This window comes from Oncorhynchus keta, chromosome 11, assembly GCF_023373465.1.
Source record: "Oncorhynchus keta strain PuntledgeMale-10-30-2019 chromosome 11, Oket_V2, whole genome shotgun sequence".
NCBI lineage: Eukaryota > Metazoa > Chordata > Actinopteri > Salmoniformes > Salmonidae > Oncorhynchus > Oncorhynchus keta.
Genome location: NC_068431.1, coordinates 38282214 through 38310031, shown reverse-complemented (window position 1 = coordinate 38310031; position 27818 = coordinate 38282214). Strand labels below are relative to the sequence as shown.

The 27818-nt window shown below is 43.6% G+C and overlaps 1 protein-coding gene across 1 annotated transcript; it reads right to left on the bottom strand.

Moving 5' to 3' along the window:
- Positions 1 to 5: 5 nt before the first annotated feature.
- On the bottom strand, positions 6 to 26872 carry LOC118390210 (rho GTPase-activating protein 35-like). Its single transcript, XM_052457093.1, has 7 exons — positions 26259 to 26872; positions 6953 to 10872; positions 6337 to 6478; positions 5543 to 5620; positions 5017 to 5148; positions 3510 to 3615; positions 6 to 3319 (listed from the first exon to the last, which is right to left on the bottom strand). Exons 2-7 carry the CDS (start codon positions 10679 to 10681, stop codon positions 2914 to 2916), a joined length of 4593 nt encoding a protein of 1530 aa, XP_052313053.1. The 5' UTR covers positions 10682 to 10872; positions 26259 to 26872; the 3' UTR covers positions 6 to 2913.
- Positions 26873 to 27818: the final 946 nt, after the last annotated feature.

Here is a 27818-nt window from a genome sequence, read left to right as displayed (position 1 = left end):
CTGGACAATTTTAGGATATTTAATTTATTAACTATGATACAGATCACATAAGGCCTTCATCTTCATTACACCATTCTCAGTCAGACAAATTACATGGTTTGCTGTAGATGCACAGTACTTCATCTTTCACTTGTTTTAAGCTACTGTATTTCACTTTCATTGTTCTCACACTAATTTCATGTTTTAAAATAATGAAAATGGTTGAACCTTCTCCCTTGGTGTGTTCTTAAATCATGCACTAAACTGAAGTGGCCTTAAACCATTCACAAAATTGTAAAAATTTACTTTCAATCATTGAAATACACACAAAAAAATGTTTTCTACCATTGACTAAAGGGCAAAGTGTTAGACCCCCTAACATACAAATAAACAACCATTTTACTATAGTAGAATCTCTTCTTTTTCTCTCCCATTTCCCAGCAGATCTGTCAGAGTTGTGTAGAAAATGAAGTGATGCAGCCAAATAAGTCCTCTGAGCCAAAGACACATTCTACTGGGACAGTTTGTTTTCCTATCCATCTCCCATCTGATCTTTTGTGTGTCTGGTAATACTGTACTGCACTGCCCTGGACTGGGTGAGGAGACACTGCAGCGTTAGTCCATCAATCAGAGATAACTGCCTCCCACAGCAGGAAAACCCCAAAGATAAGTACCAGAGAGTGATCCCAAGTATTAATTAGTTGACCCTCATTACAACCAATAGCTTTGACTGATCTGTTCTGAACTGGCAGCATGAGCAACATCCAAGATGGCTGACATTGAGTACAGCCATGCCTCCTGGCCAATCCTCCATCATCCCCAGAAGATGCCAGTGGCACTCCTCTCATGGGGCAACATTCATCTGATAGAAGAATCCAGAATATAGTAGGAGTATTCATTCAACTACTTTACATTGACTGCATGTTTGTTTTCTACAAGAGAGAGGACAGTTAAACACCAACATAAACCCCATAGTATACTGGAGCTACAGTAGTTACTCTTGCTTTGTTGACATTCCTGAGCATGAGTCCAGACACACGTGCTCCATCTCTATAGGATATACTATACTGTTATTACTGTACTGTAGTTAATTGCAGTGGCAGTGTTTTCTGTATGCACACCTTGCCTCAGTTTAAGGTCCTTAATATTAGATGAGTACAAAGAGCTCAATTGGCTAGATACCCACAGCAACATATCCAGCAACCTATCATTTTGCAATAGGGCAGTGGTTTCCATGGCCACCAGATAGCACAGTGGAACAGACACAGTACGCGTAGAGGCCTGGCCTGGTATTTTGATTTATTTTACCTTCATTTATTTAAGAACAAATTCTTATTTTCAATGACAGCCTAGGAACAGTGGGTTAACTGCCTTGTTCATGGGCAGAACGACAGATTTGTACCTTGTCAGCTCGAGGCTACCTGCCACCCCCAGTATGACTAACCTCGCCCATGTCATGCTACTGTCTGATGTTACTGTCAATCATTCCCCATAATCAATCATCAATGTGGCCAATTTAATCATGAATCCCTAACTTATGGAGTGGATCTGACATCTCAACCAAGAGCATTCCTCTCCTGGATCCTAAAGGGTCTGATTAACTGACCCTGGCTCAAACTCACTTTCTTAAACACTACCACCTAAACCAGGTGACTTCCTTAGTCAAAACATCAGTAAAGCAACATCAGTCCTAAAAAGAGGGGAAACTCCAGGCTATTCAAACCTGCATGCTCAGAACTATTTAGAACATGGCTAAAAGGAATATCAAACCAATATTAATGGTTGGGTTTTCCATGGGGTTATAAAGTGAGCCCTGAATCCTCGAAAAGAACACATATAATAACAGGATCGTGTTAACGAGTCTCTTTAGTACTGCCACGCCCACCCGGACATTAAAACAAACTAGTCAATTGATCAAGGTTGCATTTCATGGAACTTAACACTACAATTTAAAAGTGCTTCAGATAAGTATGAGGATACAAAAACAAGGGTTTGGATGTAAACAACGTTTTGATCTGCAAAGGACCCTTATGAGAGGCAATGGGTATGGTTCCTTGAGCTGTGAACTCAACACACTAAAACATTCTGACCTAACAAACCCCTTTTAAAAACAAACCCCCTACAACGTTCTGACCATTAAAGTGCATCCCTGGATGTCCCCACCACAACCCCCTAGCAGGGGCCCTACAGGCAGACAGGGAGGCTCCCCTCACGGCTGTGTGTACGTTACCAACTACAGCCCTGAGAGAGGCACAGTCCATACATCCAGTGGCTACTTTCATTAACAAACAGAACATTTAAAAACTATTATTCACAAATAAAAACATGGTGATGGGCACAAATCATATCTTCCAGCTTGACATGGAGGCTTGGACTTTAAAAAAAATCATAGTGTATTGTTAGGGTAAGAACGGTTGGTTGGCAGAGAGATGCTTACTGTAACAATGACACCCACTCTGTTCTGACCCCAGCCCCCCTGTGAGTGAGTCGTAGGTAGTCAGGTTATCAGGGGCTATAGGGGGTGGAGTGGACGGGTCAGCATGGTGATCTGCATTGGCACACAGGTGACAGGGACGGGTCAGCATGGTGATCTGCATTGGCACACAGGTGACAGGGACGGGTCAGCATGGTGATCTGCATTGGCACACAGGTGACAGGGACGGGGCAGCAGGATGCTGTTCACAAGTGGCAAGTTTATTTGTCAAACACTAATCGTCTCCTCTCTCTGTTAACATGTTATTATCGACGACCGAACAATGTACTATCAGTATGTATGTTTTGGTGTGTGTGTGTGTGTGTGTGTGTAAGTGACTAAGGTCCAGCATCATCAGATCATGGGTGCAGCAGCATTAGATCAGGGGTGCAGCAGCATCAGATCAGGGGTGCAGCAGCATCAGATCAGGGGTGCAGCATCTGTTCCCTTCTCAGTGTCTCTCACAGTGTCTCTTGCTCGGTGGGGGTATGGTGGGGGTGTTGGTGGAGGGGGGTCAGGAGGGACTGCAGGGGAGACTGGGGGGTGGTGGGGGGCGACTGCTGCAGGGGGCTGAAGTGCGTGGCGGTGGGGGGAGGGGAGGAGTGGTAGCAGGAATAGGCAGAGCCCCCGGTGTGGGTGGTGGTGGGGGAGGCACGGAGGCCAGCCAGACCAGTGGGGGAGTCCAGGAGGGGCTGGTTGTAGAAGAAGAAAGCACACTGGTGGATGAAGGTCTCGATGATTGTCTGGTAGGTCCGCGTGGCCGTCAGGGCGTCCATGGTGGTGAAGTCTGGCCGCATCAGAGTGGGCCAGAAACAGATGGACAGATTCTCACTGGTCATCAGGTTCTGTCTGCTCAGCTGGCTCACCCTGGGAGAGACAACACAATACACCTCCATCAACAACAGCATGACAACAGCTACTAGTGTAATAACATTATTACACAGGTGTAAGAGCTACTTGATGATACATGTTACAAAAATGCAAATGGTTTCAGTCACAATGCAGTCAGGGCCAAGGTCATAGAATGGAACAGTTAGCCAGTCTGATCTGCACTCACTTGTGTAAGTGGCTCATGACAAATCTGAAGACGTCATAGTTCTCCCTGGGGAACCTCCTCAGTACATCCTTCATGGTGTACAGCCTCTGTTCCCTGTCGTTGATCTCTGCGCGCACACACACACACACACACACACACACACACACACACACACACACACACACACACACACACACACACACACACACACACACAGGAGGGAGGGAAGGGGTCAACGCTATGACTCATATGTTATCAACACTGTTACTCCATCTGTTACTCCATATGCAGCACTACATACACACGCTATATATACACACAAGAGTATGTGGCCACCCCTTCAAATGGTTGCATTCGGCAATTTCAGTCACACAGCCAGGCAGTCTCCATAGACAAATGTTTGGCAGTAGAATAGCCTTACTGAAGAGCTCAGTGACTTAGCACCGTCATACGTCATTTCCAACAAGTCAGTTCGTCAAATTTCTGCCCTGCTAGAGCTGCCCCGGTCAACTGTAAGTGCCGCTATTGTGAAGTGGAAATGTCTAGGAGCAGCAACTGTTTAGCCGCAAAATGGTAGGCCACACAAGCTCACAGAACGGGACTGCCGAGTGCTGAAGCGCCTAGCATGTAAAAATAATCTGTCCTCGGTTGCAACACTCACTACGGAGTTCCAAACTGACCCTGGAATCAACATCTGTACAAGAACGGTTCGTTGGGAGCTTCATGAAATGGGTTTCCATGGCCGAGCAGCCGCACACAAGTACGATCTTTGTCCCCATGTGCAGTTACAAACCGAATGCCAAGTGTCGGCTGGAGTGGTGTAAAGCTCGACGCCATTATACTCCGGAGCAGTAGAAACGCGTTCTCTGGAGTGATTAATCATGCTTCGCCATCTGACAGTCCGACCGACTAATCTGGGTTTGGCGGATGCCAGGAGAACACTTCCTGCCCCAATATATAGTGCCAACTGTACACTTTGGTGGAGGAAGAATAATGGTCTGGGGCTGTTTATCATGGTTCAGGATAAGCCCCTTAGTTCTACTGAAGGGAAATATAATGAGATTCTGGTTTGTCGAGATCGGTGTGAATCTTACCATGATCCATCTCTTTCTGAACCCTCCAGAACCCCAGTACCCCCATCCCTAACCCCAGCCAGCTCCATGTCTTTCTGAACCCCACAGAACCCCTGTACCCCCACCCAGAACCCCAGTAGCCCCATCCTTAACCCCAACCAGCTCCATGTCTTTCTGAACCCTTCAGAACCCCAGTACCTCATCCCTAACCCCAGCTAGCTACATGTCTTACTGAACCCTCCAGAACCACTAAACCACTCCTTAAGCCCAACCAGCTGTGTCTTACTGAACCCTCCAGAACCCCAAAACCACTCCTTAACCCCAACCAGCTCCATGTCTTTCTGAACCCTTCAGAACCCCAGTACCTCATCCCTAACCCCAGCTAGCTACATGTCTTACTGAACCCTCCAGAACCCCAAAACCAGTCCTTAACCCCAGCCAGCTCCGTGTCTTACTGAAGGCCTCAAGCAGCTCCACCTGCAGGATGCAGGGCACCAGGGGCTCTGGCAGCTCAGAGAAAAAGGCCTTCAGAGCCCCAGCCACCGTGTTGATGGCAAAGTCCTTCTCCACCAGGTCCAGCCCATGGTCTACAGGGGGAGAGAGGTAGAGAGGGAAGAAGAGACGTAAAGGAAAGTGAGATGTAGAAGAAGAAAATAAAGAGGAGAGAGAGAGAGAAGAAGAGGGAGGTGAGGGGAAGGGAAGGGAGAGAAAAATAGATAGAGGGAGGAGAAGGAGAGGGGGGAAAGAGAAAATAATAGGGATAGTGTGTCAGAGGTAGTCATTTTGTCACTGTTCTAAATACATTTAGTTTACGTCATCATTTCCTCTGCAGCTCATGTGTCTATATATTGATTAGCCACATAACTAATCAGGGTTAGTCCAGGTACTGGGGACAGACAGTGTGGCAAGTACAGTCGATCCCTCTGTGGGTCTGGTACATTGTTTTAGACCAGACAGACATGACTGGGTACAGCAACTCACCCTGGTCAAACTGCCTCTGCATACTCTCCATCTCACACTTGTTCCCGCTCACCCTGTAGAGCCCCTCTGTGTTGAGACCTGCAGAGAGACAGAGATGGAAACCACCATCTGCATTATGTCATCAACCATTTCCAGTAAAGTCAATGAGGACACTGCTGCAGCACAGTACAGGACACTGCTGCAGCACAGTACAGGACACTGCTGCAGCACAGTACAGGACACTGCTGCAGCACAGTACAGGACACTGCTGCAGCACAGTACAGGACACTGCTGCAGCACAGTACAGGACACTGCTGCAGCACAGTACAGGACACTGCTGCAGCACAGTACAGGACACTGCTGCAGCACAGTACAGGACACTGCTGCAGCACAGTACAGGACACTGCTGCAGCACAGTACAGGACACTGCTGCAGTACAGTACAGGACACTGCTGCAGTACAGCAGTTGATCATTGGCTACATTTGCTGTAGTGTAGTTATTTTTCTTCTATTTACATTTAATAAGCCAAGAAGAACTAATGCCCTCACCCAGAACGACTTAAAGTATATCATATTGAAATTACACAACCACATAATGTGAGTATTGTAAGGAAAAACAATCACAGTGCAACAATAAGACATTACACAGTTTAATCCTTCAGCAACACAGATTTACCTCAGAATAAACTTATTATCAATGAATAATATTCTTTGTATGTTTTGCACAGCATCCAAGTCAAATAACATAATGAATCAGACAAATATACACATGAACAAACACAGGGGAGAAGAGGAGAAAGAAAATAGTGACCCACCTGTGGTCTCAATAAAGCGGACACACTTGTCAATGAAGAGTGGGATAGGTCTGTCTGGGGACACCACGTTGATCAGGGGCACCCCGAAGTAGCTGCTCTCCAGGGGCTTGGGAATAGAGGACCGAGGCTTTGGTCTGGTTTTCTGCAGAGAAACACAGGAATGTTGACATTGTTAATGACCACAGACGTCTACATTAGATTTTTGTACATTATGTCAACACTATGTTTATTCAGCTTGTCAGCTGCAACATTTGCCTTTATGTATTCAGCATCAGAATCAACAGCTGTCGTTTCAAGTGTCTCAGTAACTCTGAAATAGAGGCTGCTTTCTTCTTAAAATTCCAACATGAATAACTTACTTTCTATGAATAGCATATTAGCATGGAGGAAAAGTTGAGTAAAACAATCAAGCAATTACACACTAAAAAAGTTTTTAGTTTTTAAAAGTAGAGATTACATGAAAAATCAAATTAACCATGTTGTCATTACTTAACCACGTTTATCGTATCAAAGCTGGCCAATTACCTACAATTGAAAGAGAATAGTCTTTCAAGCCTGAAAAGAATAGTGTTTACGCATTAGCAGTTAAGTGGAGACTAACTGAAGCAACACATACCTTGGCAGTTCGCCGCAGGCTCTTCAGAATGTTTCTCTTCTTGGGGTCCTCTCCCTCCTCATTGATGATGTCTCCTTTCAGGGTTCCGAAATCATCCTCCTTGGTTTTTGGCAGAGCCCCCATCTCGTCTTCGCTGCCAATGAAGCTGGTGCGGAAGCTGCTGAACTTGCCCAGGCGTTTAGATCGGTCGCGGTAGAGCCGTGGCTTCACCCCCGCCGCAGAGAACTTCCTGCGGCGCTCCAGGGAGCTGCTGTCCGCCTCACTGTCTGAGCCGTTCCCGTTGGCGTGCATCCGATTGGCATTGCGGATGGTAATAATCTTGCCCTGCGTGCTGTCATGGGGCACAGAGTAGATGATCTCCTCGTTGCTGGGCCGGGGCTTGGACACAGCATCCATGGGCTCTGCATAGTCCGAGGGGTCGTAACCTCCGTCCCCACCTGGCACCCATGTCACAGCGGAGGGCAGGGAGCGACGGTGACCCATGGTGTCTGTGTTGTAGGGGTTTCTGCCCACCTTCCGGAAGTCAAAGGTCACAGAGGGCTTGGGTCTCACCTGGGGCGGGGCTTTGCTATTGAGCTTGTTCTCAAAGGAGCTGATGTCAGAGATGACAGAGACATCGCTGGAGTCCAGGTCAGGCAGGTTGAGGCTCCCACCATGGGAGGTGAGTGTGCCGTCGTAGTAAGGTGGGGAGGGCTCCACGTCATCCATGTCAGAGTCTAGGAACATAGTGCCAGTGCTGGGTGAGCTACAGCGAGGGGAGTAGGCAGTCTCGTTAATGCAGGCCTCAGCCACGTTATCATACATGTGAGTGGCCTCCACGATGTTGCGTTTCTCCACCACCTCCATCAGGAAGGGATGAAACATCTCCATCCTGTGCAGGCCACCCACCACCCCTCCTGATCCACACACCACACTGTTGAACCTGCCCTCTATCTCTTGGGCCAGCTCCTCTCCCTGGACCAGCTGCTCTCTGGCAGACTCACTTTCTGTGAGCTCCACCTGACTCTCCCCCACAGCCAGCAGCTGAACAGGAATGATGTCCTGGACCTCACATAGGAAGGCACACAGGGTCTCCAGAGAGGCCTTGCGGCGGGCTGAGTACACAGCGATGTAGCCATGCACTAATCTGCTCTTCCTCAGGGAGAAGGAGGCGTGGTAGGAAAGGAGAGAGAGCTCAATCACCTGTTTGTGAGGTCCCACTGTCTGCTCCAGTATCACCGAGGTGCCACTGTTGGATGTTGGCCTGCAGTGCTGAGGCAGTAGGAAAGGAGAGAGGAGCTGTTCCACGTCATAGTTGTCTCCACACATCAAGCACATGACGATGCGGATGTCTGCCTCTGGGCTGGGCTGGTGAGGAGAGTCTCTGGGACCTGGAGTTTGAGGGGGCAGAGGTGGGGAGCTGCTACTGAAAGATGAGCTCCTTCTAGAGTCCAGAAGACCTCTCAATACTTGGTTGATCTGACTCTCATTCACATTGTGCCCATAGCCCACACCAGGTGAGGCTGGGTCGAGGAAGCTACACTGCAATCTCCTTGCTACCTGCTGTCCCTGTGTTATCAGACCTAAAGCAGTTTCTCCCCCAATATCTGCATAGGTCCCTACACCCCTTTTAGTAACCAAAAGCAGAGATGTTAAAAGCTGAGCTATATGGCTGTCCCTTCTACCGATTGTTGACTCCCGCAACCTTTCAATGCTTTCTACGACGTAGGTTAGGGACTCTTTTGAGTTGTACAGACACAGGCACCCATGGGGTGTGAAGGTGGGAGTGTGGAAGGAGTTAACAGGAAGTCGTACATTGCCCTCGATAGGTCGCAGGGTGAGCTCATACATCTTCCCATCCAACACATACCGGTCGTCATTGGTACAGAGAGCTCTGATCTCATTGGCAAACTCCCTAGCCAGTCCGTCTTTGCCCAATATCACAAGGTTGATGCGGTCCGCTTTAATATCCCCAAAATAAGACTTCACGTTGAAGAATGGGTAGCATGTTGGGAAGCGTGAGGCCAGGAGCTGCTCTATTCTGAAGTCTCCACACTGTGGGCTGCTGGGACAGGTCTCCTTGGTGGGGTGGTAGACAAAGTGAATATGCTTCAATACCAGAGCATCTCTCTCAGCTGGAAGCTTCTGCAGAGCTTTAAACCGCTGCTCCTCCCCTAAAATCTCCTGGATAGCCCCCATCTTCTCCTTGCTGGGCTTTGCATCCACCTCCAGCTCATAGAAGAGCTCTGAATACTCCAGCAGAAGCTCCTGGAAGTCCTCTTTAGCGTGGCCGATGATCTCTTTCTGGTGGCGGTTGTAGAGGTCCAGGTACTCTGATTCCTCCAACCATTGGTAGAAGTCTTCATTCATGATGAAGCTGCGGGCCTCTTCCCAGGGCTTGCCAGGCGTGACAAAGGGAGAACAGGCCAACTTGTGCTTGAACTCCTGCCTCATCTCAGCCCGCTTGCACTCATTCCTCAGGTGCTCCAGGTGGGCGTCGAAAATGTCCTCGGCTGGTAACGTTTCCAGCAGGTCTGAGGGGATGCGCTCATCCTCCATGTTGTCTATGTGAGACGTGTCCTCCCATGGAGAGTCCTCCAGAACTACAAACCAGTGGGCAAAGTGCTGCTTGGACTCCAGGACCTTCTGAACCCCAGACCAGCTCAGCTGGTCGATCTCATCCAGGTCAGGCACCAGGGAGCTAAGTGCTAGAGGAAGAGTGCTCAGATAGATTTTCCGACGTCTCTCAATGTGCTCCTGTTTCAGACGGTACACAAGCTGCTGGAAGAGCTTCTTGCATTTTGCTGTACCCTCCAGAAAGACGTATTCATTGAACTCTGAAGAGGTGTGCATGCGTCTGCTGGTGTTAAGCCAGGTCTCGTTGTGGTTCTTCACTATGCGGTTGACTAGCCATTCGTATCGGTCTTTAGCCAAGGCTATCTGCTGACTCTGAAGCTTGAGGGCCTCAAAGTAAGGAATGATCTTGGGCTTGCCCCTGCTCTTATCAATGAGTTGCACCAAAGTAAGGAAGGCTAGGTCAACATTGATGTTAGAGCGTGCAGATGTCTCCACTACAGGAAGACTCTTTTTAGTGATGGCAAAGGTGTGAGAATCTTTGATGTAGCGTTCAACCCCCTCATCACACTTGGTTAAGACCAGCACAATGGGCTTCTTTGTTTTGCTCAGATGACCGTAAAGGTTTGTGACAAACTTCAACTGGTCGTCAAAGTTGCGGTTCATCCCCCTACTGACGTCCATACAGAGCACAAACCCATCAGCCTGTAACTTGCCCTCGGGCATCTGCTTCTGCTCAAAGTCCTGCTCCAGCCCCAGCTGGTCCGTGCAGAAGTACATCAGCTTCTCTGCAGAGGCCAGCTTGGTGGAGGCCGCCCTCTTGATGTAGGGCTGCATGGCAGTGCTGCGGTGTGGCTGGAACGTCTGGTCATCAATGAACTCTGTCTGCTCCACCACATGCATCCTGCACTCCGGCCCCTCCTCCACCACCCGCCCCACCTCCCCCCAGAACAGGAAATGGTCATTGTTAACCACTCTACCCCCAAAGTCACTGGTGCTCAGCACTGACGTGTGGTCCAGATAGAAGTCATCGGCGCTGGGGCGCACAAAGCGGTTGCACAGACAGGACTTACCCACGCCACACTGGCCCTTCTCTTTCTCAGTTCCTGACAAACCCACCACAATAAGGTTGTATGTGGGTGACTTAACATCTTGCTTTTTCGCCATCATTATCATCAGCTGACACTCATCCTGCCATAATCAGGCACTCGATCAGAGAGTACACTTGGACGTGTGTCCATAAAGTGGCACTGGGGATGAAGTTTAGTTGCCGTTTCCTCTAGTGTGCTACATGTTCTATCAACAACAGTGCAGGGGTGTAGCAAAGACAGAGGCTTCTCTCAGTCAATCCTAATGTAGCTATGACCCTGCCAGACAAAATAAAGGAGCAGAAAAATAATAATTAGCTCAACAAAATCTTACATTTATGTTAAAAAATAACAAATACTAGTTTGAGGAAAGTTAACCTAATTTCTGCTCTCATCAAAAAAAAGAACAGTCAAACACCTTCACAAGAAAAACAGTGGTTAAAAGAAGACAACATCATCATCATTTCCCTTCAACTTAATAAGAGAACAGTGAGTAGGGACATTCATTTATAATCTCATCTCAAGCTGGGCTGGCCTTTTAATAGAACAGCAAATACACAAAGAAAAAAACTCAATATTCCCTGCAAATAAAGTGAGACCTAAAATACAGTGTCTTCAGAAAGTATTCATACCCCTTGACTTACTCCACATTGTTGTGTTAGACTGAATTTAAAATATATTAAATAGATTTTCTTTCCCCCAAACTCATCTACATACAATACCCCATAATGACAAGTTTTTATACATTTGTGCAAATATATTGAGAATGAAATACAGAAATAACTACTTTACGTATTCACACCTGCCCTCATATTTGGCAGTGAATACAGCTGTGAGTCTTTCTGGATAAGTTCCTAAGAACTTTGCACACCTGGATTGTACAATATTAGCACATTCTTTTTGAGCTCTGTCAAGTTGGTTGTTGATCATTGCTAAACAGCCATCTTAGCGTATATTTTCAAGACAATTTACAGTACCAGTCAAAAGTTTGGACATGCGTACTCATTCAAGAGTTTTTATTTGTACTATTTTCTACATTGTAGAATAATAGTGAAGACAAACTAAGAAAAACACATGGAATCATGTAGTAACCCCCCAACAAAAGTGTTAATCAAGTCCAAATATATTTTATATTCTTCAAAGTAGCCACCCTTTGCCTTGATGACAGCTTAGCTCACTCTTGACAATCCCTAAACCAGCTTCACCTGAAAGGCATTTCCAACAGTCTTGAAGGAGTTCCCACATATGCTGGGCACTTGTTGGCTGCTTTTCCGTCACTCTGTGGTCCAACTCATCCCAAACCATCTCAATTGGGTTGAGGTCGGGTGACTTTGGAGGTCAGGTCATCTGATGCACCACTCCATCACTCTCATTCTTGGTAAAATAGCCCTTACACAGCCTGGAGGTGTGTTGGGTCATTGTCCTGTTGATAGTGGGACTAAGCACAAACCAGATGGGATGGCGTATTGCTGCAGAAAGCTGTGATAGCCATGCTGGTTAAGTGTGCCTTGAATTCTAAATAAATGACTGAGTGTCACCAGAAAATAACCCCCACACCATCACACTTCCTCCATGCTTCACGGTGGGAACCACACGTGGAGATCTGTTCACCTACTCTTGCTCTCACAAAGACTTGGCAGCTGGAACCAAAAATCTCAAATTTGGACTACAGACCAAAGGACAGATTTCCAGTCTAATGTCCATTGCTCGTGTTTCTTGGCCCAAGCAAGAGTCTTATTCTTATTGGTGTCCTTTAGTAGTGAAGACCTGATTCACGCAGTCTCCTCTGAACAGTTGATGTTTAGATGTGTCTGTTACTTGAACTCTGTGAAGCATTTATTTGGGCTGCAATTTACGAGGCTGGTAACTCTAATGAACATATCCTCTACAGCAGAGGTAACTCTGGGTCTTCCTTTCCTGTGGCGGTCCTCGTGAAAGCCAGTTTCATCATAGCGCTTGGTTTTTGTGACTACACTTGAAGAAACTTTCAAAGTTCTTGACATTTTCCGTATTGACTGACCTTCATGTCTTAAAGTAATGATGGTCTGTCGCTACTCTTTGCTTATTTGAGCTGTTCTTGCCATAATATGGACTTGGTCTTTTACCAAATAGGGCTAACTTCTGTATACCACCCTACCTTGTCAAAACACAACTGATGGACTCAAATGCATAACCTCTTAGAGCTACCCCCCTACTTTTTTCCATTTCCGCCTGAAGACATACCCAAATCTAACTGCCTAGAGCTCTGGCCCAGAAGCAAGGATATGCATATTCTTGGTACCATTTGAAAGAAAACTCTGACGTTTGTGTAAATGTGAATTGAATGTAGGAGAACACAATAGATCTGGTTTAGATAATACTATGAAAACAAATACATTTTTATTTATTTATTGTTGTATCATCTTTAAAATGAACAAGATAAAACAAACATTCAGATAGGATGATGGGGACAATTTCAGTGAAAATATAAGAGGGCAACAGTACTTGTGCAAAGTTTCAGAATGATAACTTCCAAAATGAGTGTGCTTACATGACATTTATCATGAAGTCACCCAGGTGTCCCACATAAGTAGCCCAAATGTGACCAAATTGGTGAAAGTATACATTTTTAAACAAATAACTATATACAAAATGCCAAAATGGAATTCTAAGACGCACGCCCCCACCAAAATGGAGAAGAAAATATGGGAAAAAATATATAACATGGGTAACTATTTACACACTTTCGATATTTGGAAGACCCTCAGTCCTCTATCAAATCAAATGTATTTATATAGCCCTTCGTACACCAGCGAATATCTCAGAAACCCAGCCTAAAACAGCAAGCAATGCAGGTGTAGAAGCACGGTGGCTAGGAAAAACTCCCTAGAAAGGCCAAAACCTAGGAAGAAACCTAGAGAGGAACCAGGCTATGAGGGGCGGCCAATCCTCTTCTGGCTGTGCCGGGTGGAGATTACAACAGAACATGGCCGAGATTTTCAAACGTTCATCGATGACCAGCAATGTCAAATAATAATAATCACAGTAGTTGTAGAGGATGCAACAGGACAGCACCTCTAGAGTAAATATGAACAGTTTAGGGTTCCATAGCCGCATGCAGAACAGTTGAAACTGGAACAGCAGCAAGGCCAGGTGGACTGGGGACAGCAAGGAGTCATCATGCCAGGTAGTCCTGACGCATGGTCCTAGGGCTCAGGTCCTCCGAGAGAGAGAAAGAGAGAATTAGAGGGAGCATACTTAAATTCACACAGGACACCGGATAAGACAGAAGAGGTACTCCAAATATAACAGACTGACCCTGGCCGATGAGACCCCCGGACAGGACCAAACAGGAAGGATATAACATCACCCACTTTGCCAAAGCTCTACACAATATTGTGCTGCTGAGGTATAATAAACAGAGAGAGATATATACAGTGCCTTGCGAAAGTATTCGCCCCCTTGAACTTTGTGACCTTTTGCCACATTTCAGGCTTCAAACATAAAGATATAAAACTTTATTTTTTGTGAAGAATTAACAACAAGTGGGACACAATCATGAAGTGGAACGACATTTATTCGATATTTCAAACTTTTTTAACAAATCAAAAACTGAAAAATTGGGCCTGCAAAATTATTCAGCCCCTTAAGTTAATACTTTGTAGCACCACCTTTTGCTGCGATTACAGCTGTAAGTCGCTTGGGGTATGTCTCTATCAGTTTTGCACATCGAGAGACTGACATTTTTTCCCATTCCTCCTTGCAAAAACAGCTCGAGCTCAGTGGGGTTGGATGGAGAGCATTTGTGAACAGCAGTTTTCAGTTCTTTCCACAGATTCTCGATTGGATTCAGGTCTGGACATTGACTTGGCCATTCTAACACCTGGATATGTTTATTTTTGAACCATTCCATTGTAGATTTTGCTTTATGTTTTGGATCATTGTCTTGTTGGAAGACAAATCTCCGGCCCAGTCTCAGGTCTTTTGCAGACTCCATCAGGTTTTCTTCCAGAATGGTCCTGTATTTGGCTCCATCCATCTTCCCATCAATTTTAACCATCTTCCCTGTCCCTGCTGAAGAAAAGCAGGCCCAAACCATGATGCTGCCACCACCATGTTTGACAGTGGGGATGGTGTTCAGGGTGATGAGCTGTGTTGCTTTTACACCAAACATAACGTTTTGCATTGTTGCCAAAAAGTTCAATTTTGGTTTCATCTGACCAGAGCACCTTCTTCCACATGTTTGGTGTGTCTCCCAGGTGGCTTGTGGCAAACTTTAAACAACACTTTTTATGGATATCTTTAAGAAATGGCTTTCTTCTTGCCACTCTTCCATAAAGGCCAGATTTGTGCAATATACGACTGATTGTTGTCCTATGGACAGAGTGTCCCACCTCAGCTGTAGATCTCTGCAGTTCATCCAGAGTGATCATGGGCCTCTTGGCTGCATCTCTGATCAGTCATCTCCTTGTATGAGCTGAAAGTTTAGAGGGACGGCCAGGTCTTGGTAGATTTGCAGTGGTCTGATACTCCTTCCATTTCAATATTATCGCTTGCACAGTGCTCCTTGGGATGTTTAAAGTTTGGGAAATCTTTTTGTATCCAAATCCGGCTTTAAACTTCTTCACAACAGTATCTCGGACTTGCCTGATGTGTTCCTTGTTCTTCATGACGCTCTCTGCGCTTTTAACGGACCTCTGAGATTATCACAGTGCAGGTGCATTTATACGGAGACTTGATTACACACAGGTGGATTGTATTTATCATCATTAGTCATTTAGGTCAACATTGGATCATTCAGAGATCCTCACTGAACTTCTGGAGAGAGTTTGCTGCACTGAAAGTAAAGGGGCTGAATAATTTTGTACGCCCAATTTTTCAGTTTTTGATTTGTTAAAAAAGTTTGAAATATCCAATAAATGTTGTTCCACTTCATGATTGTGTCCCACTTGTTGTTGATTCTTCACAAAAAAAATACAGTTTTATATCTTTATGTTTGAAGCCTGAAATGTGGCAAAAGGTCGCAAAGTTCAAGGGGGCCGAATACTTTCGCAAGGCACGGTGTATGTATGCATGCATACACATATGAGTACAGGGAACATAAGGTTGAATATATTATTATAGACCTGCTACATCTACTGTCTCTTTTATATTATGACATTTCAGCTAGATCTGTCTTCATTATATTACAACAGACCAGCTGTATCTATTGTCTCCATTTCACTTTGGCCATTGTTGTGGGCCTGCCATCCCCTCAACAGCCTCAAATAGGCTATTTCATTTCTCAAATAATATTTTATTTATATTATTAATTTCAAACAAGGGCATTAGCATGAGAAGAACTTACCAGTCCAAAACGGTGACATCGTTCCTCTTCTGCAGGCAGGTTAGATTATACACAGTGGCTACAACGGTGTCCTCTCTGTTCAAAAAATATTCCTCCACTTGGGAATCACTAAATGAATCGTCCTACAATCTCTGTCTCACTTTTCCGATCAATTTCTTCTAAAATTGTGTGTACATCTGTATATCTAGACTTAGATTTAGCTTTCCCTGACTTAGTCGCCATACTGATTGATATATAAACAGCTGAATCTGCGCGTTTACCAAAACAACGCTGTGCATAAAATGCGTAGCTCCTTCCGGAATAAAACTTAAATTGCGAATTACTCTTTACGCTGGAGTTTACGACATGGGTTGGTCTTCCAACACACAACCATTGCATATTGCCGCTTACCTCAGCTCATTGGCCATCTACCCAGTTAGATTAAGACGATCAGTGGTCATTGGGTTAAAATACAGTCAATCAACGAGACAGTGGTCATATAACTGGTGCACAATGAGCTCGTCACTTGTTGTCTTCCAATCAGTTCTCGGGTCAATACATCCTGCAAATTGACCCATCAAGTTTGGTTGTGTTGCAATCAACTGTTTGTTTGTAAGAAAACCAAACATGACTGGATAAAGTCAGGTATAGTCTGTTTATTTACGTCGGATGTTTCGTCGAAAATTGAATGACACGAAATTCAACGAGATAAGCGTTCACAAAATGTTTTGTGTTAGGCTATAAAAAATGGATTTAACCGAACAAAAGACCATTCATTGTGTAACAATGAGCCTTGGGATTGCAAACAGAGTAAGATCTTCAAAGGTAAACGATTTGTTTCAATGCAATCTGTGATTTTGTTACGCAAGTGCTGGTTGAACAAGTATTTTGATATGGGGGTCTGTGCTCAGATAATCGTATTCTTTCGTATCCTTTTTTAAATCTGACAACACAGTTGGATTAGCAAGATTCTAGGCTTTTGAAGCATGTGAGACACTTGTATTTTCAGGAATGACTATTTGTGGCGAACACCGTATGTTGTCGAATTCAAAACCGGATCCGTTATGGGTAGTTCAGAGACGTTAAGAAGGAAAGACAGTCCACAAATTAACAAGGCACACCTGTGAATTGAAATGCATTCCAGGTGACTACCTCATGAAGCTGGTGGAGAGAATTTCAACAGTGTGCAAAGCTGTTATCAAGGCAAAGGGTGGCTACTTTGAAGAATCTCAAATATATTTGGATTTGTTGAACACTTTTTTGGTTACTACATGATTCCATGTGTGTTATTTTATACTGAAATATCACATTTACATAAGTATTCTGACCCTTTACTCAGTAATTTGCTGAAGCACCTTTGGCAGCAATTACAGCATCGGGTCTTCTTGGTTAGGATGCTGCAACATTTGCACACCTGTATTTGGAGAGTTTCTCCCATTCTTCTCTGCAGATTCTCTTAAACTCTGTCAGGTTGAATGGGGAGTGTCGCTGTACAGCTATTTTCAGGTCTTTCCAGAGCTGTTCGATCGGGTTCAAGTCCGGGGCTCTGGCTGGGCCACTCAAGGACATTCAGAGACTTGTCCCGAAGCCACTCCTGCGTTGCCTTAACTGTATGCCCAGAGTCGTTGTCTTGTTGGAAGGTGACGCTTCACCCCAATCTGAAGTCTGGAGCAGGTTTTCATCAAGGATCATTCTGTACTTTGCTCAGTTCATCTTTCCCTCGATCCTGAAAAACAGCCTTACAGCACGATGCTACAACCACCATGCTTCACCGTCGGGATGGTGCCATGCTTCCTGTAGGCACTGTATGTTGAGGGGGTATGTAGTAAAACTAGATTTAATTTTCTTTCCTTGCCTTCTATGAGAGGTGGCACCTGAAAGGATTCTACATGGGACTGGAGTCACACCATTCTGACCGCTTAGCCATGGGTCTACATTATTTACCTCAATGACAAGTGTATCACATATAGGCTACTGACAAGCCCACAAAAGGATCACAACAACTACAGTACATGTGATGGAGATAATGGCGCTGCATTGGAAAGCGGACATTTTAAGGCAACATACATAACTTGTTTAGTCTGGCCAAGAGAAGCTAGAACAATTTATAGTATAGTTCCTTCAATACTTACAGTACACCATTGCGCTATTTTGTGTATTATTATTTTTCACTTTTCATTTTCCACTGATCTTAACTTTTTTTGTACATAATGTTTCCGCCATCGTTTCCTATGACCGAAAAAAGCTTTTGGACATTAGAACAGCCATCACTAACCTCGATTTGGACGAGGCCTTCTACTTCAATGAGATGAGGCGAAATACATTAAGACTGTAATATACTTCTCTGAGTCATGGCTGAACAAGGACAATATACATCTAGCTGATTTTTCTATGCATCGGCAGGCCAGAAGGGCAGAGCCCGGTAAGATCAGGGGGTGGTATGTGTCTCTGTTAACTTCTTGCGTCGGGCCATTCCGGATCCGGGATAATGACTACAGCCTCAAGCCCATTACCATAACGCAACGTTAACTATTCATGAAAATCGCAAATGAAATGAAATGAATCTGCTAGCTCTCAAGCTTAGCCTTTTGTTAACAACACTGTCATCTCAGATTTTCAAAATATGCTTCTCAACCATAGCAAAACAAGCATTTGTGTAACAGTATTGATAGCTAGCGTAGCATTTAGCGTTAACATTCAGCAGGCAACATTTTCACAAAAACCAGAAAAGCATTCAAATAAAATAATTTACCTTTGAAGAACTTCGGATGTTTTCAATGAGGAGACTCTCAGTTAGATAGCAAATGTTCAGTTTGTCCAAAAATATTCTTTGTATAGGAGAAATCGCTCCGTTTGGTACATCACGTTTGGCTACCAAAAAAAAACGAAAATTCAGTAATCAAAACGCCAAACTTTTTAACTCCAATTAACTCCATAATATCGACTGAAACATGGCAAACGTTGTTTAGAATCAATCCTCAAGGTGTTTTTCACATATCTCTTCTATGATATATTGTTTGTGGAAGTGTGCTTTCTCCTCTGAATTCCATGGGAAAATGCCTGAAGATTACGCACCGATTTAGACAAAGGACACTGGGCGGATATGCTATGCCTACAAATACGTCACAATGCTGCAGACACCTTGGGGAAAACGACAGAAAGGGCACTTTTTTAATCCAATAATGAAATAGCGCCCCCATAGGTTCAAGAGGTTAACAACAGTTGGTGAGCAATTTATAATATTAAGGAAGTCTCGAGGTTCTGCTCGCCTGAGTTAGAATACCTCATGATAAGCTGCAGACTATACTATTTACCATACTATAGCTGTCTATTTACCAGTACAAACTGATGCTGTCACCAAGACCACACTCAACAAGCCGTATAGGGCCATAAGTAAACAAGAAAATGCTCTTCCAGAGGCGGCACATCCAAGTGCCAATGATTTGAATGCAGGAAAACTGAAATCCGTTTTACCTCTTTCTACCAGCATGTCACCTGTTTAACTAGAGAGAAGAAGAAAATACTCTAGATCACCTTTCCTCCACACACAGAGACACATACAAAGCTCGCCCTCCATTTGGCAAATCTGATGATAACTATATCTTCCGGATTCCTGCTTATGAGCAAAAACTCAAACAAGTATCAGTGACACGCTCAATACGGAACTGGTAAGATGAAGCGGATGCTGCACTAGCATAGACTGGAATATGTTCCGGGATTTATCCGATGGCATTGACGAGTTTACCACATTGGTCACTGGCTTCATTAATAGGTGCATTGACGACGTCATCTCCACAGTGTCCATATCCCAACCAGAAGCCATGGATTACAGGGAACATTCGCACTGAGCTAAAGGCTCGAGATGCCACTTTCAAGGAGCGGGACTCTAATCCGGACGCTTAGGAGAAATCCCGCTATGCATTACAATGAACCATCAAAACAGGCAAAGCGCCAATCCAGGAATAAGATTGAATCCTACAACACTGGCTCTGACCTCTTGTATTATGTATATCTTAATGTTTTTGCACTGACTCTCCTGAACAAGGTCTATGCACACTCACTATACTCCATCCAAAAACACTATACTGACACAGGCATATTGACACCACACACACTGCTGCTACTCTGTTTATTATATATCCTGATTGCCTGGTCACTTTTACCTCTACCCACATGTACATACTGAATTAACTCAACTACCTCATACCTTTGCACATTGACTCAGTACTGGTACTCCTTGTATATAGTCTCGATGTTATTTTGTTACCATTTTTATTTTTTATTGAGCAAATATTTTTCTTACTTTTTTAACTCTATTGTTGGGAATTGGCTCGTGAGTAAGCATTTCCCAGTGCAAACTACACCCGTTGTATTCGGCGCATGTGACCAATAAAATGGGATTTGATGTTGGTCATGTCAAGTGAATCAAATCAGGGTTACAATACCCTATAGACAGCTTGGGATTGAATCATTAACCTGCTAGTAAGTAGTCCGGTTCCCTAACCATAAAGCTCTATTGTACTTCTGCCCAGAGCTATCTTCATTTTGGCACTTTTTCACACTACTCATGACTTGGCAGGTTTCGTAGTGTGAACAGGGAGGGGAGTAGAGGAAAAGGAGAAGCACTCTTCACACTAATTGGAATCCCATCCTACCTATTGCTAGCCAAGACCATTGAAGGGATGGATGGTCTCGGTGTCCCTCATAACCATGCAAGATAAGTCATCCATCTCGAGGGTGGCCATTTACAGTGCATTAGGAAAGTATTCAGACCCCTTGACTTTTCCCACTTTTACGTTACAGCCTTATTCTAAAATTGATAAAATAAAAATCCTCATCAATATACATATAATACCCATAATAACAAAGTGAAAACAGGTTTTAATTATTATTATTTTATTTTTTACAAATGTATTTTAAAAAAACAGAAATACTTTCTTAGGGCTGAGATCCTGTTAACGGGATCGATATAACAGTCAGTGAAAGTGCAGGGGGCCAAATTCAAAACACAAATCTACTAATTAAAATTCCTCAAACACATCTTATACCATTTTAAAAAGGTAATATTGTTGTTAATCCCACCAGTGTCCGATTTCAAATAGGCTTTACAGCAAAAGCACAACAAACGATTATGTTAGGTTAGAGCCATATCACAGAAAAACAGCCATTTTTCCAGCCAAAGAGTGGAGTCACAAATATCAGAAATAGAGATAGAATTAATCACTAACCTTTGATCTTCATCAGATGACACTCATAGGACTTCATGTTACACAAGACATGTATGTTTTGTTCGATAAAGTTAATATTTATAAAACAAAATCTCAGTATACATTGGCGCATTGCGTTCACACACTAAGCAAACCATGCAATAAATCGGAGTACGGCGCTCAGAGAACCAACAAGCCAAAAAGATATCGCCATATTGTGCAGTCAACAGAAGTCATAAATAACATCATAAATATTCACTTACCTTTGATGATCTTCATCATAATGCACTCCCAGGAATCCCAGTTCCACAATACATGTTTGATTTGTTCGATAATGTCCATAATTTATGTCCAAATAGCTACTTTTGTTAGAGCGTTTGGTAAATAAATAAAAACTCACGAAGCGCGTTCACTAGTTGCAGGCGAAATGTCAAAAAGTTCCGTTACAGTCCGTAGAAACATGTCAAACGATGTATAGAATCAATCTTTAGGATGTTTTTAACATAAAACATCAATAATATTCCAACCGGAGAATTCCTTTGTCTTCAGAAAAGCAAATGGAACGGGAGCTACCTCTCATGTGAATGCGCGTGACTGCTGGCAGACCTCTGACTCATTCCCCTCTCATTCAGCCCCCCTTCATAGTAGAAGCCTCAAACAACTTTCTAAAGATGGATGACATCAAGTGGAAGCCTTAGGAGGTGGACGATGACCAATATCCCACTGTATCTTCAATTTGGGCTGAGTTGAAAATCAACCAACCTCAGATTTCCCACATCCTGGTTGGATTTGTTCTCAGGTTTTTGCCTGCCATATGAGTTCTGTTATACTCACAGACATCATTCAAACAGTTTTAGAACCTTCAGAGTATTTTCTATCCACATATACTAGTAATATGCATATATTACCAACTGGGACTGAGGAGCAGGCAGTTTACTCTGGGCACCTTATTCATCCAAGCTACTCAATACTGCCCCCAGCCATAAGAAGTTAAGTATTCAGACCCTTTACTATGAGACTTGAAATTGAGCTTAGGTGCATCCTGTTTCCATTGATCGTCCTTGAGATGTTTCTACAACTTGATTGGAGTCCACCTGTGGTAAGTAGCCTAGTGGTTAGAGCATTGGGCGAGTAACCGAAAGGTTGCTAGATCAAATCCCCGAGCTGACAAGGTACAAATCTGTTGTTCTGCCCCTGAACAAGGCAGTTAACCCACTGTTCCTAGGCAGTCATAGTCAATAAGAATTAGTTCTAAACTGACTTGCCAAGTTAAATAAAAAAATGTAATTAATAAAAAATTATATTGGACATTTTTTTAGAAAGGCACAAGTCTGTCTATATAAGGTCCCACGGTTGACACAGCATGCCAGAGGAAAAACCAAGCCACGAGGTCGAAGGAATTGTCCTTAGAGCGCAGATACAGGATTGTGAGGGGGCACAGATCTGGGAAAGGGTACCAAAAAATGTCTGCAGCATTAAAGGCGGCCTCCATCATTCTTAAATGGAAGAGGTTTGGAACCACCAAGTCTCTTCCTAGAGTTGCCCACCCGGCCAAACTGAGCAATCAGGGGAGAAGGGTCTTGGTCAGGAAGGTGACCAAGAACCCGATGGTCACTCTGACAGAGCTACAGAGTTCCTCTGTGGAGATGGGAGAACCTTCCAGAAGGCCAACCGTATCTGCAGCACCACCAATCAGACCTTTATGGTAGAGTGGCCAGACAGAAGCTACTCCTCAGTAAAAAGGCACATGACAGGCTGCTTAGAGTTTGCCAAAAGGCACCTAAAGACCCAGACCATGAGAAACAAGATTCTCTGGTCTGATGAAACAAAGATGGAACTGTTTGAACTGAATGCTAAGCTTCACATCTGGAGGAAACCTGGCAACATCACTACGGTGAAGCATGGTGGTGGCAGCATCATGCTGTGGGGATGTTTTTCAGCAGCAGCGCTCAGGACCTCAGACAGGGGTGAAGGTTCACCTTCCAACAGAACAACAACCATAAACACACAGCCAAAGACAACACAGGAGTGGCTTCGGGACAAGTCTCTGAACATCCTTGAGTGGCCCAGCCAGAGCCCGGACTTAAAAATCTTCTCTGGAGAGACCTGAGTAAATTAATTACAGATTTCTTGAGTTATTTTAGATTAATTCTGACTATTTTGAGGAAGTGTACAGTCATGGCCAAAAGTTTTGAGAATGACAAAAATATTAATTTTCACAAAGTCTGCTGCCTCAGTGTCTTTAAATATTTTTGTCAGAAGTTACTATGGAATACTGAAGTATAATTACAATTACAATTTCATAAGTGACAAAGGCATTTATTGACAATTACATGAAGTTGATGCAAAGAGTCAATATTTGCAGTGTTGACCCTTCTTTTTCAAGACCTCAGCAATCCACCCTGGCATGCTGTCAATTAACTTCTGGGCCACCTCCTGACTGATGGCAGCCCATTCTTGCATAAGCAATGCTTGGAGTTTGTCAAAATGTGTGGGTTTTTGTTTGTCCACCCACCTCTTCGGGATTGACCACAAATTCTCAATGGGATTAAGGTCTGGGGAGTTTCCTGGCCATGGACCCAAAATATTGATGTTTTGTTCCCCAAGCCACTTAGTTATCACTTTTGCCTTATGGCAAGGTGCTCCATCATGCTGAAAAAGGGACTGTTCGTCACCAAACTGTTCCTGGATGGTTGGGAGAAGTTGCTCTCGGAGGATGTGTTGGTACCATTCTTTATTCATGGCTGTGTTCTTAGGCAAAATTGTGAGTGAGCCCACTCCCTTGGCTGAGAAGCAACCCCACACATGAATGGTCTCAGGATGCTTTACTGTTGACATGACACAGGACTGAGCTCTGTACTAGTGGTGCCCCGATCCCACAGCTGAATCAACTTTAGGAGACAGTCCTGGCACTTGCTGGACTTTCTTGAGCGCCCTGAAACCTTCTTCACAACAATTGAACCGCTCTCCTTGAAGTTCTTGATGATCTGATAAATGGTTGATTTAGGTGAAATCTTACTGGCAGCAATATCCTTGCCTGTGAAGCCCTTTTTGTACAAAGCAATGATGACGGCATGTGTTTCCTTGCAGGTAACCATGGTTCACAAAGGAAGAACAATGATTCCAAGCACCACCCTCCTTTTGAAGCTTCCAGTCTGTTATTCAAACTCAATCAGCATGACAGAATGATCTCCAGCCTTGTCCTCGTCAACACTCACACCTGTGTTAACGAGAGAATCACTGACATGATGTCAGCTGGTCCTTTTGTGGCAGGGCTGAAATGCAGTGGAAATGTTTTTTTGGGGGATTCAGTTCATTTGCATGGCAAAGAGGGACTTTGCAATTAAATACAATTAATCTGATCACTCCTCATAACATTCTGGAGTATATGCAAATTGCCATCATACAAACTGAGGCAGCAGACTCTGTGAAATGTATATTTGTGTCATTCTCAAAACTTTTGGCCACATCTGTATACTGGCTATGGCATCTCAAAATGGACAAACAAGACAAAGACAAGCGAATATCTTTTAAGGGTGTATGCGAGCACACTCGTTCGGTTCGCCTAGCCGACAATGGCTAGCCGCCAGCTTAATAAGAGGTTCTGAAGCATGCTGACGCCTTTAGAATCAGGTAAGTTGGGGTAATATTGTTTGTCAAGTTGCCAAGCAGTATATTTTATACACAGAGGATGGAACCATACTGGAGATGCTCCATAACTAGAACCAATGTGCAAACAGGAAAAGCAAAGTATGATGAGACATAGCCTCTTTTATAAATCAAGTGAAATACAACCTCATTTCTATCTAACATGTATGCTCAGCATTCCCTAACAGTCCCATTGCAAGTCAGAATGTTGAACAAAGTTAATTTCAACTTACTTTACCTGACAATTTTGCTCCCATGTCAAAGGTAATCTGAGACAAAATAGCCACAGGGAAGCGTTATCAACCCAACCTTCAGTACGCTGGTCTGTATAATGTTTTTTTTGCACCCTACAAACACTTGAGCAATATGGCTGAGCCTTACCGAACCACAGACCGAACGTTGTCCCATGTAATCATATGGCAAATTCCACAAACACTTCCAGCTGATTGAGAGGAAACGTGCTTTGGTCGACTATGTTTGATTATTGTGCATAATGTTCAATGCGTCAGGAGATTGAAAATACAAGCGAGCGAACCTCCGAGAGAAATTAGGGTAAACAACATTTTCCTGTGGATACCCCATCTCCACCTCCTGTCAAAAGGACCAACAGCACAGACAACCTATAAAGAGTAAATATCGTCTGCTAAATGACTTAAATGTTAAATGTTATTCAACATTATGGCTTGTAGACTCCTGTCTTTTTAGGCAGACTTCCTTCAGACTGAATATCCATGGGGTAACCATGGTAACATACTGATGTTTAGGCAAGAGGATGCTCAAAGTACATCCAGAAAACAACCATACTGTGTTATTCTGATACAATCATGCATGTAAATAGAAACATATACATACTGTGTGTGTGTGTGTGTGTGTGTGTGTACCGTTTCAATATTGAAATGAAATGTGTCAACATAGGCTACTGCCATTCAATAAAACGTTATTGTTTATCAAATTTGGCATCTCATATTCTAAACCTATAGGAAATTCAAACCATGTCTACATTCCTCAGCAAAGGCACAGTAGGAAGTCAATTGCGCTTAGCTGAGCTAGGCCTGACAGACAACCAGATTGAACAGGCAAATTCTTTGGAAGTGAAAACAGGCAAGTCACTATCCTACCCTGTGATTGTAAAGATACGTGGCTTTCTAAATTCAGAAGAACACATACTTGCGTCATATTGTTCAAAGTCGTCAATATAGCGGGTTACAAATCCTTATGCATATTGTAATGGATTAGCAAAGGTTTTGGAATGAATGTTCATGGAAAGGACTGGCCACACCAGGCCTCTTGTCCACAGAATAAATTGCCGAATCGTAACTAAAACACATTTACCTCGTATTTCCGAATCCACTTGGACTTTTTTTTTTAAATCAGCAGTTTCACTCAAATATACATTTGTAACAGACAATTGTTACAATTGTGCGTAAATTGATCATGAGAATGTCTCTCGAACACTGGTTTCAATCCGTGTTTCAGATTAAAATGGGGAGAAAGTGAATACATACCATCGCATTCTCCCTGCATCCGTCAGGCCAGCGCTTGCCGCAGCCCTGTCCGCATGATATGCATGTACATAAGAAACAAAAATAACGTGGCTCTTCTGATTCCCAGACAGAACTAAGTAGGTTATTATTGTTTGCTTACATATTAATTGTAAATCTACATCTCGATGGTTTTCTAATCCATTGATCTGTTTGTCTTTTTTGTGATAATAAAGCTACAAAGGTAAAAACATTTTTCTTTTTCTCTCCTTGTTAAAAATGAAAGGCGTATAAAAGCTTGTTTCGCCGTCTTCTCCTTGCTTCACCACGTTGCTTTTGACGAATTATTATGCCCATTGTTGTGGCAACATCATACTGGATCGATCATGCACGGGACACCGGTCGAGTTTGCTGCACTTCCTGTACAATGTTTCTTCTAAACAGCCCTAATGCAACAAATTGGTAACGTCCTTATCAATTTAACAAGAGATGGCGTGTGTGAAAGCGTTTTTTCCCCCAGCTTCCCAATAATGGCGACGGCCCTTCTCCCAGAGCTAATTCTCTTCTCCTTTTCTCTGAAAAAAAAAGCAACTACGGAGACAGACGCCGAGGAGACTCGCCCAGCGGCACGCACACACAACTGCAGCACGTACAATATTTACAAAGGCGAGACGCTGCTGTCATGCCGACACGCGTAATCGCCATCACTGTTACAAATATGACTTTAGCCAACATATGTCAAGCTCCCATAAATTAAATTGGCTTTGGTATATCTCTGTGTCAAGACCACTTAGGTTGCATTCATGCTTTTCTCTATTGGCAGCACCTGCTTTAGTAGGCCATATGTATTTGTCTTATTCTACTAACATTGTGTCCAACTCTAAATTCACCCAATGCATCATAGTAGGCGTAATATTTTTTCTATTATTATTAGGCCAATCTATGAAAGGCCATTCCACCACAATTTTTTGGTCGATACTTACTCCAAATGTTTAGATACTTAACTAAAAATGTCGAGATACTATCTAAACATTTCCAGATATAGGATATGTTTCTTCATTTGTAGCATTGTGTGGTGATTTCCATCTATTCATGTTGCATAGATCAGCACAGCAATAACCTTCCAGGTAAAGACATTCCTGTGGTCCATTAAGCTACACATTGTGTGTGTGTGTCAAGGTCCTGTTTAGGACAATAAATATAAAATGTATATGTTATCTGACAGAGTTGATAATATTGTGCTGCTTTTTATGATAATTTGGGTTATTATTTTCCGTGGCTTAGCTGATATTGTAATAATATGTGTAATTAGAGGGACGGGGGGTTACCTACTTTGTCCATGTCTCAAGACTCCCCATGTCTATTGTTATACATTGATTGGTTGGGGTGTATTTGTGTCCCTGATAAGCACCTCATTTTCTTAATTTCTTACATAGGCAATGGACAATATCATTGAGGATTACTTCCGTCATGGATTCACACAACATAACAATAAGTTTTCAGATCATATAGAGAGTTCTAAGCAGGAATCAGCTCTTGCGGGTTAAAAGCAAAACCGATGGAGCAGAGGTGCTCTCTTTCATA

Bases quoted from the DNA above. Each gene is read 5' to 3' on its own strand.
- LOC118390210 (XM_052457093.1), bottom strand. From the start codon at position 10,681: ATGATAATGATGGCGAAAAAGCAAGATGTTAAGTCACCCACATACAAC. The intron at 6,479-6,952 runs GTATGTGTTGCT...GTTTCTCTGCAG, and splicing joins GCCTGCGGCGAACTGCCAAG to AAAACCAGACCAAAGCCTCG. The intron at 3,320-3,509 runs GTGAGTGCAGAT...TGTCTCTCCCAG, and splicing joins GTCATGAGCCACTTACACAA to GGTGAGCCAGCTGAGCAGAC.